General features: G+C 46.2%; 1 protein-coding gene and 1 non-coding gene across 2 annotated transcripts in view; one reads left to right on the forward strand and one right to left on the reverse strand.

The window, feature by feature from the left end:
* Positions 1 to 9,158: 9,158 nt before the first annotated feature.
* Positions 9,159 to 13,430, reverse strand: part of LOC149350121 (uncharacterized) — a 602,760-nt gene continuing 598,488 nt past the window's right edge. Inside the window, exon 6 of the mRNA XM_089579110.1 lies at positions 9,159 to 9,317. Coding sequence (XP_089435236.1) covers positions 9,289 to 9,317 — 29 coding nt within the window. The 3' untranslated portion in view covers positions 9,159 to 9,288. The remainder of the gene's footprint in view (positions 9,318 to 13,430) is intronic.
* TRNAR-UCG (transfer RNA arginine (anticodon UCG)) lies at positions 11,400 to 11,472 on the forward strand. The gene has a single exon. It is a non-coding gene; the product is annotated as a tRNA-Arg (tRNA).

Consider the following 13,430-nt stretch of genomic DNA (forward strand, 5'->3'; position numbering starts at 1 on the left):
GTGGCCCGAAGAAATGACTATCCGTCGTGTCATCGTTGCGATACCCGCTATTGCACCCCGGTGCAAAACAGGTCAGCATGAAGAGGCCCGATGTTACAACATACAAACAAAAAATTCAGGCGCCGCTTTGAGGATCTAAAGTGCGCGAGACGAAAGCCTTTCCACGCAACTTTGGCCGCACGGCTGTTGGCACACACGAGGCGGCAGAACCAACGTTATTTTGCGAGGAGGCTATGGGGTGACTTGGTTTGGCTAGCCATGACTAATTGGGTCATGACCCATGCCTTACTAGTCATGATTGGTTACTAACTAGTCATGATTGGTTAATGACTAACTAGCCATGACTAGTTAATTGATGACTGGTCAATGACTAGCTAGTCATGACTAATTAGTTGATGACTAACTAGTCATGATTGGTTAATGACTAATAGGTCAGGACTATTTAGGTCATGACTAATTAGTTGATGACTAACTAGTCATGATTGGTTAATGACTAACTAGTCATGACTAGTTAATTGATGACTGGTTAATGACTAGCTAATTTGACTTATTAGTTGATGACTAACTAGTCATCATTGGTTAATGATGAACTAGACATGTCTGGTTAATGACTAGCTAGTCACGACTAACCAATCATGACTAACTACTGATGAGTGATTAATGACTAACGAATGACTAACCAGTAATGACTGGTTAATCATCACTAGTTAGTCATTAAACAATCATGACTAACTAGTCATGAGTTAATGACTGGTTCAAATGCCAAATGAGTAGTTAATGACTTCAAATGCCAAAGGCCCTGGTTCGATGCTCAGCCTCGACACAGCTTTTTAAGTAGTGACGCCGAAACACGGACACATCTGCCGACACGGCTGCAAACGACAGTATGAGGCATTAAAGGCTTTCGCCTTAAAATTAACTGAGAAGCGGACAACACAAAGCGGCTGTCGCGAGTGCACCTTAAAAAGGGCGCAGCAGGGCAGCGAGCCGCACAGAGCGGCGACGAGGGTACGAGGGAGCAAGACTAAAGCCCCTCGATAATTTGAAAGTAGCGTCTTTCTGTGAACTATGCCGCCGCGCCGCGCTCCCTCGCCGATCCTCCTCTCTCACCTCTCCCATCGGCGCTTTTCTCAACGGTGATTGGCTCGGCGGGCGGTCTCCGGGAAAAGCGCGCGGAAAGCTCGCTCTTTTTGTGTTTTCATTTTCGTCGGCGCCATTTTTTGGCCAGCCGCCGCTGCTACGACCGAGCTCCCTGGCACTGCGCGCTTGCACTTCGCGTTATTCGAGCTCTTTTAGTGCAGCGCTATGCCGAGTTGCTGTGCATTTCAGTGCACAAGCCGGCGTGAAAAAGCCTTTGTTCTTTCCGCGATTCCGAGCGGCAAGAAAGACAGCATTAGAAGAAAAAAGCGGCTGCACAACATCGGCCGCAAGAACTTTACCCCGACGAAGACTGCCCACCTCTGCGAGCAACTGTGCATTTCTTCCAAGCGACTGCGTATACTGAAACTGCATGCATGCGCATCACAAAGCCAACAACCTCACTTAATTCACTGATCATTTTGCGTCGTTATGCGTGTTATTGTTGTCGCTTCATGGTTCCGCTCAACGTGTTATTATAAGCAAAAGCGTTGGTATGCATGCAGTGGTATCCGCAGTGCGGTAAATTTTTCGCACCTCTGGTAATGGTGCACATCGCAGTAATGCGGCGCATGTCCCGAGCGAGATTTAACCTAGATTTTTTTTTATGAATGCAACTTGTCTTACGATCTACGCTTATTTGTTGTTTTGCTGAACCGTTACGCTTCTACCAGGTGAGATTATTAATGCCACATTCTCGGAAAAGACCTCATATTGCATTCACATAAATAATTCATTTTTTAATAACTTCAGTGCTTTCCATTGTTGCCTGAATGTACTCAAGTATTGTAAATATCCAATGCATGCCATTTTTGTATTTTCATTGCTACAGTTTGTGATCATTTGCTTTAGTTGAGCATGGTCGCGTAGCCTTTTGTTGAATACATCATCCGCTCAAAAAACTATAGGCCTACATTTGAGCTGTTTCATTTCCCTAAGTATGTTTTTGTTTTCTGTGTTTTGTTTTGAGGACTGCACCCAACGGGTGACAGATGTCCACAGCTGGCTTATTCGTGGTTTTAAGGTATATTTTGGCGTAAATCAACACGACTCATCTGTAATAAACATTGCATCTGAAAAACTGTGTGTCATATTGTGACTGTATTTATACTCACGACTTATATTAGTCAGGCACGACCCTATAAATTTCTCTTGGGTTTTGTCACGGTCGTTGCTATCAGTTTTTTTCTTTCCTAACGTAACATCTCTTTAAGCGGATTTAAAAAGGAATAGAATGTGGGCGGAAAATGCCCAAGTGTGCCAAACTTTGGAGGTGGTCTACCTAAATTTGGAAGCCAACATTTCCCATAGTCAAATTAGGTTGGACCCCAATGTTGGTCAAATATGGACGACGTCAAATTTATGGGTTCCGGAGAGACAAATTTTGGGGATAGCCCACCTAATTTTGGAGCTCACCATTGAATTGGTCATATTAAAATTAGGCTTGACACCAATTTTGATGAAATTCGGACAAGGTCAAATTTCAGTGGTTGAGAGGGCCAAATTTTGGGGTGCGGACACTTTCCTTGGATGATGGAAAATCGGTGCGCGGATCTTTGGCTCTCGGCTTCGGCTCGACATCACCTCAAGGTCGCCGACAGCGGGAGCTGAAGTCGTTTCATGCTTAGTAGAAAAAAGTTCATATTCTTGTTAAGCCACCGCGAAAATTCTACTACCAAAACGATGAAGCCGTTGCATGTGCGCTGCGCGGTGCCAAACTCAGACTGAACCTTAATGAAAAATTTTAGGACGGCCATCGAAGCAAATGCCCCAGCCTGCTCCCAGCAACCATCCCACTTCTGAAACTCCACTCGTGAACAACTTCATAAACTGTACTTCCGCGATAATTAGTTCGAAGTGAATCTACATTTAACTAAACATTGGTATGCTGAAAATATTCAGGAATGTTCAAATATATTGTAAATATTATGCTTCATATACTATGCCGTGTTGAGACAGACGGTATTGAAAAGTAAAAAAAAAGGATGTGAGATGTATGCAGCAAGTGGTTTTGTTTGTGCCGCAAGCGCTCGTATTGGCACTTGCATTGCGCGTACAAGACGCTAATTTATGTGGCTCGTGGTAGACACGCGTGTCGCATGTCTTTCTCGTGTTTTTATTCAATAACAGAGCGTGGAAAAAGCGCGAACTTAAGAGCGCGCGCATGTGCCAGCCAACTGCCCGGACGGCGAGCGAGCGATGGCCAAAAAAGCGTGCCGTGTGCAGCGCGCGCAGCCGGCGGGCGAGGATATTCGAGGAGGAAAACGCCGGAGTGGAGGAGAGTGTCGCTACTTTCAAATTATCGAGGAGCTTTAAGCAAGACTAGGGTGCCTCGATGTCAGCGCCGCCGTTCAGGGTGGTGCCATCCTTTGACCGCTCCAACGCCGCCTCTCTCCCCCTGCGGCGCCATTTTGAATCACAGCGGCCGGTCGGGCTGGTCTCAGTTGCTTATTGCAAGCAGCTGAGCTTCCGTTTTTCGAGGCCCAGTGGCTGCGGACGATCGCTGGTGGCTTTATTTGTTTGACAGTGCTCTACCGCATGACTGAAGAGCTTGTCAAGTCCAACGAGGCAGCATGACGGGTTGTTGTGTGCCAATGTGCGCCGGGTCAACGCGTAGAGGCCTACGCTGTTTTCGGTTCCCCCGAGACTCCGAGCGAAAGAAAAAATGGGAAGCTCAAGTAAAGCGGGTTCAGCTCTAGAGTACATTGCTTTAAATGTTACACCTCACTGTGCTTTTTTACCACTCTGTCTCGTTCTGCTATTTCGTGGTTTGCACCTTTTTTTTCATACTTTGTTTTGATGTTTGCGGCGAAGGTCACCACACTGCGCACAACATTTTTCCCCTAAATCATGTTGACTTATTTCGTGGTTTGAACCTTTTTCATGCTTTGCTTTTATGTTTTCCTTTAAGGTTACACCCCACGGTACATGACTCACTTTTCTGTCCCAATGTCTAGCTTGCTTATATTGTAGTTCGTGTTTTTTTCATGACCTGCAATTACAGTTGGCATTAAATGATTAATTTGCATTATCTTTTGTTTTGTTCTCTGTACACTCTGTAAGAGGGTAGGCTGAAAGGCTATGTTACATATTTGTCATCCTCAGTAATAAAGATCAACTTTTAGGTAGGAGTTATTTTTCGAACAGCCTAACCCATCAGTACACAATTTTGTAGACAGAATAGGAAATACACGGATAGCCAACGTTAAAAACCGCGTTGTTTTTTTTTTAACAAAACCCTCTGCGGTCGATTTTTTTCGAAAAGCGTGACTTTTCAATGTCGATTAATTCGATTTCGAATTTAAAATTTTCAGAATTCCTGCAGTTTTTTTAATGACTAAAATCCAATCTTTTTTGAGCAGGTTTACATGCATGGTTTATTAATGAATATCGTTTGGCTTGAATAAAATAAATATAAAAATATATGTAGAATTGTGTTTCACAAACTGAGGAATCGCAGGAGAGCAACCGGTGCGTATGTCCAGGGCGCAAGCGAAGTGTGCATGCGTGCGCACGCAAGAACATTCGGTGGTTGTGCGCTCCTCATAAAAATGAAACGAGAGAAACTTCTAGTGACCCTTTATGCTAACGCCAACGAGGGGCGATTCGTTTTCTTTGGCCTCGAGAAAGAAAACGCAGGAGCAGTGGCAACGTCGGTGTACGGCGGCATCATTTGTATATACCAGCGCCCGCCCCATAAGCAGATGTAATTGCGCCCTTGTGAGCAATAAACGGCGAGCAACTCGCAGTTACCCTTTGAAAGATTAGAAAGCAAACTGACACCAGTTTTTTGCGAGCAGAAGAAGCGGAAACACCCCGCACGACGATAGCGAAACCACCCGCAGCGCTCGAGCGGCTGACGACACGCGGGCGTTAACAGAACGTGGGAATTAAAATCCAAAATATCGTGAAAAAAAAGAGGCAGCAATTTCTTCTATCCGCATGGAGCAGCAGCACCTGCCCGGCAACAGATCTTTAAAATATTAGCGCGTTTTTCAAACCAACAGACGGAACAGTAAATGTTCAACCTCGACCACCTGGGGCTGTAAAATTAAGTCATGCAATTACGTCTTCGACCCCCGCATGTTAAAATGGCTATTATGAGTGAAAAGATACGCAGTGCGATGTTGATGAGAAAGACAGTTCCAGTCAAAAGCACTCTCACGCCCGCCGAAAGTAAGAGTGGCGCCGTTACACACGCTAGCGCAGCTGATCCCGTGTGATTCAATATGGCGGCGCCCGCGATGTTGTCTCCACCCTGTACGGCGGCGCTGGCATCGAGGCACCCTAAGCAAGACTCGATCGCAGAGCCACTAGTTCGCGCGACCGCCACTTGGGACAGCTCTCTGGGCACCGCTGTGAAACTGACTTGGTTCTAGTAACGTTGCACACACACACATACGCCGCCGCGGTGGCTCAGTGGTTATGGTGCTCGGCTGCTGCCCCGAAAGACGCGGGTTCGATCCCGGCCGCGGCAGTTGAATTTCTTTGGAGGAGAAAATCTAGATGCCCGTGCGCTGAGCGATATCATTGCACGTTAAAGAACCACAGGTGGTCGAAATTTCCGGAGCCCTTCACTACGGCGTCCCTCATAGCCTGAGTTGCTTAGGGACGGTAAACACACACACACGAGCGCACACACGATCACGCGCACACACACACGCAGGTGGAACCAATGGTTAAAACAACCTGGTTTTGCTGCTGCTGGCCGAGGGACCAGTTGCGATAGCCGCCATAGAAGGAGGAGTCACAGTAGCGACGCAGAGCGTAAGTAATACCCCTGTCAAGCGGGCAAGTTAAGTGCACTTACGGAAAGTGTACTTTGCTGTACGTACACTTTGCCGCATCTAAACGACGCAAGTGGAGTGTCACTCGCGGAAAGTGCGCTCCGCCAGGAGTGCGTTCACGGACCATACTTTGCTGGCCGAGTGCGTAGCCTAGACGCCAGCGGTTCCAATGGTAGAAAATTTATAATGCATAAAAAGTACTTACAACTTTATTTTACGTGTTATAAACTGTTTTCAGAAAAAAGTTCGTTGGTTATAGCTGCAACCGAAGCAACAAAACAAGTAAACGTGATCAGATGCAACATCGCTGCCCGCCGCCATCTTGTTTGTTGTCGAAATTCTGGATAGCCTTGGCTGGTCTTGGCTTTTCTGCTATTTAAATTTTTTTTTCATCGTTAAAAACTGTTGAGCCTCGCTTTATTTGCACTATCACGTTAAGCAATCAAATATTATTAGTCCTTTTTCCTTTCCATCGGCCTGTTCAGAAATTCCGCTCATTTTCTGTAGCAATTATTTTTTTACTATGAGTGCACTTTGCTTTCCCGTTTAGCACCGCGTAGCCCAAAGTGTCACTCGGGATGCCAAAGCGCACTCCCCGTAAGTGCACTTAACTTGCCCGCTTGACAGGGGTATAGAGAGAAATAGGTAGAAATTAATTTAATAAAAATAAACACGTCTTTCCATGAGGGCATAAATATTTAGTTTCTATTTTCACTTCAGACGAGCACATTCCAGTGTGCCAGTAAGAGTCAAATCCCCAGCAGCTTGAAAGTGAAGTATTTCCTGGTAATATGGGAATATCACCATCAAATATTTCTGAACACAAGCTTCTGGTCATGAAATAAAAGCTGACAAAGTGAACATTTTGCTTTGTTAGTGTTTCGCAGAAGAGCCGCCGTCCTATGCAGCTGCACGGAGCTGTTTTTTAATATCAGTCTAACAATAGGTTTCAACTTCATCTACACGCACTCGGCGAAACCACACTGTATTGAGAAAAATGCCTCTTTCCCCTCTTTCATTGAGAGCACGGTGTTAAGTGCTATTGTCCCAGCAAAAGTGACAGTCACTGAGACAAACCAGCGCTAAACAGCTCTGCACCCGGGTTGTCGATGAGCGCATTTTCGAATCCATGCATACTGCTTCCAACTAAAAACAGCTCCGAATGCGCATCATGCGTTGAATATACTTCATAAATTTTACAAAAAAAATTATTGTGGCAAAAGAAGCAATATTACGTTTATTTGAAAAATAGCATATTGTTGCCAGACTCTCGTGAAAAACACTGTGGCCAGATTTCGAAAGTAAATTAGTAATTTATTTCAAAACAATATTCTTTAAGAACCAAATATTACTTCACGGCAATAAAAATGATGACTTAAAATTGGCAACGCGTACGTTATAATTTTGAGTTTATGCAACACGCACATTGTGTCTAGATTTTCGAGCTTTAAAAGTGCATAGTGGCCAGACTTCTATGCTAAATGACTTTTTTTTAACACCTTTAAGGAGTCCATTATTACTTAACGTCATTTAAAATGATGACGCAAATTTGGCGACGCGTAGATTATGATTCTATATGTGTGTGTGTGTGTGTGAGGCCCATTGTGTGCAGATTTTCGAAGTTAGAAGAGTGGTGGCCAGAGTTATATGCTGACAAAGAAAAACAACTTTTTCCTTGACTTAAAACCCCTTGTGGCGGAGGAGGTTGCAATAGCGATCGCTTACGGATTGGTATAAATTCAGAGCTATCAGAGAAGAACATGAGCATAGTGACATAACCTGTATCTAGAACTGGACGGCAACGCTGCTTGAGCATGTAGAAAGGGCAACTGAGGAGGTTCAGGTAGATGACTCCCAAGATAGAATGGACAGCAGGCTCTTCAGCATGTACAAAAGGAAGGAACAGCTAAATAACCAGCTGAAGCGCCAAAGGTGGAACAGAAACCTAAGGAGGGAAATAGCTAGACACAATGTAGAATTAGAAAGGTATGCTCGACAGTTGGAATCTCAGAGATGAGATAATAGATGCGAGGAAATGGAGAAAAGCATGGGAAAATCTAGTACATGGCAGTTGCTCAAATTTCTTATAGACCCAAATAAATCTAAGACGGCTATGAGAACTGAGCAAATAAAAGCTAGGAATAAGTTTAATGGCACAGATGAGCAACTTATTGACACGCTCAAGTCACTGTATATTGCTCCCCATGGGGCCGCTAAATATGACGACTATAAGGGACAACCCAATGAGGAGTTGGATGCCCCCATATTAAGAGCCGAGGTCAGAATGGAACTGCTGAAGCTAAAACGAAGGTCAGCCCCGGGGCTCGACAGAGTAGAAAACAGAATGTTGAGAAATCTGGATGAAGAATCGATAAATAGCCTCACTAGGTATCTCAACCAAGTGTGGAAAGCAGGCGCTGTCCCCGAGGAGTGGAAGAAGGCCAAGATCACGCTTATACACAAGCAGGGCAAACCTCCGAGCTTCGAGAACCTCAGGCCGATCTCACTAACATCATGTGTAGGGAAACTGCTTGAGAAGGTCATCCTGACCAGACTGACCAAATACATGGAGGATAACGGCCTCTGGCCAGATGAAATGGTCGGATTTAGGCCTGGGCTCACCACCCAAGATACAATGCTAAGACTCTATGGAGATATAGTAGATCAGCTGGACCTCGGCAACCTGAAGGCGATCTTAGGTATAGATCTTAAGAAAGCCTTTGACAATGTCAGCCATGACGCCATCCTTGATGGGCTAAATGAGATAGCTGTAGGAAAAAACACCTATAACTACATCCGATCGTTCCTAAGGGACAGGACTGCTATCATTACCTTTCAGGGCATCACATCCGATGAGTTCCCCATGGGATGCAGAGGAACCCCACAAGGGGCTGTCCTCTCCCCATTTCTCTTAATCTGGTAATGAGGGCCCTTCCCCGCAAGCTTAGAGAGATAGAAGGCTTAAACATCAGCCTCTACGCAGATGATGTAAATGTCTGGCTAAACAAAGGAGGCGAATCAGAAATGAAAGAAAAGCTACAGAAGGCAGCGGATATCATTAACGAGCATGCGAAATGCGTGGGTCTCAGCTGCTCTCCGCAAAAGTCTGAGCTATTTGTAGCAAAGAGCAAGCGCAGTCAAAGGATACCGGCAATCGAGGTTACACTTGAAAATAGAACGATACCAATTGTCGAGGAAATAAGAATTCTAGGCATGTATATTAACAGAAAAGGGAAAAACAAAAGTACGCTAGACAAGCTCAAAGCGCAAGCTGAACTTGTCGTCAGAGCCTTCAGAAAGGTATCTAGAAGGGGGGAAGGACTCTCAGAGTCCAGCAAACTAAGACTCACGCAGGCCTTCATCGTTAGCAGGATATGCTACGCAACCCCATTCCTGAAAATAAACAAAACCGAAGAAAAGGCATTAGACACAATCATCAGAAAATGTGTCAAACGAGCGCTAGGGCTGCCCATTTCCACGTCCAATGATATACTGGAGAAAATGGGCCTGCATAACAATTGGAGAGAACTGACTGAAGCGGTTAGAACATCGCAAATCGAAAGGCTAACATCCACACCCGCAGGAAGGAAATACCTACAGCTAGCGAAATGGACAACCGTAGATAGCACAGTGAACACCAGAACAGATCTGGGAAGAGAAATAAGAGAGCATCTTATTATCGCTCCCATACCTAGAAACATGCATCCCATCCACGACAAAGGCAGAAGGAAAAGCAGGGTCGCACAGCTGACTGCTAAGCTAGGCAAGATGCCACAGGGAACCGTGGCCTACACTGATGCCGCGGTAGGCACGCTAGGAGACACCGTCTCCGTAGCCGTCGGGGACTCAGGCAGAACGTTACGCGTTGTAAGACACCTTGACTTAAAACCCCTTGTGGCGGAGGAGGTTGCAATAGCGATCGCTCTAACTCAGCCAGGTACCAAATACGTAGTAAGCGACTGCAAAGCCGCAATTAGAAATTACAGCAAGGGACGCATCCACGAAATGGCGGCTAAATATCTAAAAGACTTTATCCCAGCCCACAATATTCTAATTATCTGGACCCCAGCCCACTCGGGTCTGGTTGGAAACGAGGCCGCCCACAGGCTCGCCCGCTCCTCTTTACCTCGGGGAGCCGTGGACACCTCATACGAATTCAGCACTAAAGAGGAAACCAATACCTTTAATAGCATCACAGACATTCAGAAAAAGAACAAAAGGATCTATCCTCCTCCGGATAGATCGCTTAGCTCGGCTGAGGCCTATGACTGGAGAAGACTCCAAGCTAGAAACTTCGCATCCCCGCTCTGGAGGAGCTGGACAGGAGGTGACACGAGGGAGGATGCGGAGGTGTGCGAGTTCTGCGGGCATACCGCTACACTCGAACACATACTATGGAGATGCCCCAGTGCCCCAGGATATGGCAGAATCAATAATGCAGAGGAATGGGAGACCATACTCAGAAGTGCCGACCTTAGCATACAACGATACGCTACCCGCCTGGCAGCAGAAGCTGCGCGACTATACCGTTGCTAGTCTTCCAGCTGCGACGCTGCCCCTCCCCGGACGCCTGCGTGCGGACCCGGAGGGGCACGGGTCTTCTTCTGGCGGAAATAAAGTTTCTTCACTCACTCACGGTATAGTATACGACGTGTTTTTATATGTGTGGTAAAAAGTTATGATTTCCTTGAAAGGTTCAATTTGCTTTACAGTCTCCAAAATCGACTGCAGTCGACATCGATGGCTGGGCAGGTAAAGCTTCGAATAAAACTAATGTTAGTACAATGTAAAACCATAGCGATAAAGGAACGTTGCATTATTTCTAAGGTTTGACGTATCTCGGAATATTTCTGTTTGGCACGTAGTGAGGTTTTCCTATTAGCAGAACTTTTCAGTTTCATGAGACGGTATTCAAGTAGAACTTTTTGCTGGGATAGATGGTCCATTCTGACGTAAGTTCGGCAGCGCGAATGAAGGTGCCGGAAGGCGTCCCTTCTTCGTTTCTACTTCGAGCTTCTTCATTCGCCCTGCTTTACTTATGCCTTAGAGATTGTGATTGCCATAGAGCGCATGTACAGTCCCGAATTGTCACGAGAAAACTCTAAATGTCACCCATCCGCCGTGATCAATTATGGCACCCTTCACGGTAGGCTGTTTAATCTTGGAGTCGATGCTGTCCGTTTCAAGGGGAATTTTTATGTAGCACGTATTAATTGTGCTCTGTTGTATTTCGTGTCGCTTTGTAGCCCCAGGCTGCAACGTCTTATTAACTGCGTGGTTAAACGTTTCAAAGTTTAAATTTTTACTGAAGGTCAGGAAAAGTTATTCCAGCGTTTATTTCCAACGTTTATAAAACAACAACAAACGAACATATAGAACAACACACTGACAAAAAAAAGGAACGTGGTAGTTAATCTTTGGTTACACTCTTCCCCTGTATTAATAAATAAAATAGATGAACCCGGAGGTCTCTGTGGGCCTGTGGCGCAACGGATAACGCGTCTGACTTCGGATCTGAAGATTCCAGGTTCGAGTCCTGGCAGGCTCTTTTTTAATTTTCCCCTTCTTGGCCACCATATTGCGAACGGTTTAACATACAAGATATATCGTTCCTGCGACAACCAAAATGTAACCTAGATGGCCAGGTGGCCGAAGTTATTCCGGAACCCTCCACAACGGCACCTCTTTTTTCCCTTACGGCGTGGTTGGGGTGTCCAACGAGAAGTGAGACAATTCCTGCGCCATTTCCTTTCCTCAAAAACCAATCCCTGCGCCATTTCCTTTCCTCAAAAACCAATCTTTCCACTGTGTGCAACGCGACAGCGGCCAACATACCATCTTATTTGTGTGGGCGCGTGAACCATCATTGCTGCTTTGGAAGTATTGCTGTCTTAGAGTATTTCTGTCGGACACGAACCCTTGACAGTGAATACCCGGCCTTCGCCGTGGCTATACCATACTGCAGACTCATCCTGGAGAGAGAGAGAGAGATGACTTTTATTTTTCAGCTCAAGTCCGAGCCTTCCTCATCCTGGAATCCAAGCAGGATTGGGAAAGGAAACACAAACCAAAACAGAAACAAAAGGCAAATAATGAAATTTATGCAGTCACACTTTTCAAAGAGGCAATAAAATACGCTGCATCTTTACAGACAACGACACTCTGTGGCGTTCAAAACGCTACGGCTTCCAGTTACTTTTCGGCCACGCGGTAGCCACTGTTGCATTGCAGGTCACACTGGACGCGACTGTGTTGCGCATCAAAGCGGCACGCGCGAGCAGGCAACGCGTCAGAACACTGAAGAGCCTAGAGGTACTTGACGTGCTTGAGTGACGTACTTGAGTGTAAACATTCACGCTTTTAAACCCAAAAACCCTACTGAGGGGCATGATGTGGGCAGCCTTCGTGGAGAATGCAGCAGCACTGAGAACGCCCGGGCACCGTCAGAAATCGTCGGCTGAGCGTGCCTCCACACACACACACACACACACACACACACACACACACACACACACACGCGCGCGCGCGCGCACGCACGCACGCACACGCACACGCACACGCACACAGTTACTAGAACCAACTCAGTTTCACAGCTCCCCATACCGCCCAGCGGAGGAGAGTGTCCCAAGCGGCGGTCACGAGAACTAACGGCGGTGTAGTCGAGTCTTGCTCCCTGCCGGGCGCGTCGTCTGCTACAGGCAGCGCAGAAGCGAGGAGCGGCCGGCACATATGAGGTTTTGGCGAGCTGCGTTTGCGCTCTACATGGCTGCAGTAAAATAATACTTCAATTGCGGCAGCTTTTCCTTCGAAGCTGCGTATTATCTTGGAGAACACGTTTGTGTGATGCGAAATTAGGCTTTTAATATCGTGAAAAAAGTCCAAAAATGCTGGCAACACGCTCTCCAGCATTGTTTCTTGCTTTGCTTAATGGCTTGTGTTTTCTAGCGCGTACCCCAGTGCATAGTTCCCATAATGTAAAGAGGTCAGACAAAGTTTCAGTGCGTGGGTGCACTCTACTTTAGGAGGGAACGTAGTGAATATTCGAATATCCACTGCGTTGTCGGTAATGCTGCGGACTCCAGACTATCACTTTGTGCAGCGCAGCTGGACATTTCGGAATGCACTTTTGCGATCTCGGAATCTTCTAAGTTACCTCGTGGCACTGCTGTCGCGACACACTGGGCACCGCGACCCATTGGAGGCCTTCTCTTCGGCGTAGTGCATTTTGGCTTTGAAATATGCGCCTGGAATAAAGGAAACAGCTTCGGAAGATAGCCTGGTGCCAGCATCCATTTCCCTGTCTCCAAAAGCACTTCCGTACCTTGCACTACATGGGGATAGTGCTTTAGAAGGTCTTCTTCTTCGAAATGGAGATCACAAACTTTGCATTTCGAGGTCTGTTTGCGATCCTTTCTCTGAAGTGCACGCTCCCATCTTTTAAACTCGATGTGGTCTTTTGGCGGCCCGAAGCAATGACGGTCCGTTGAGTCATCGTTGCGATACCCG

The sequence above is a fragment of the Amblyomma mixtum genome, chromosome 3, assembly GCF_055824585.1.
Source record: "Amblyomma mixtum isolate Tamu chromosome 3, ASM5582458v1, whole genome shotgun sequence".
Taxonomy (NCBI): Eukaryota; Metazoa; Arthropoda; class Arachnida; order Ixodida; family Ixodidae; genus Amblyomma; species Amblyomma mixtum.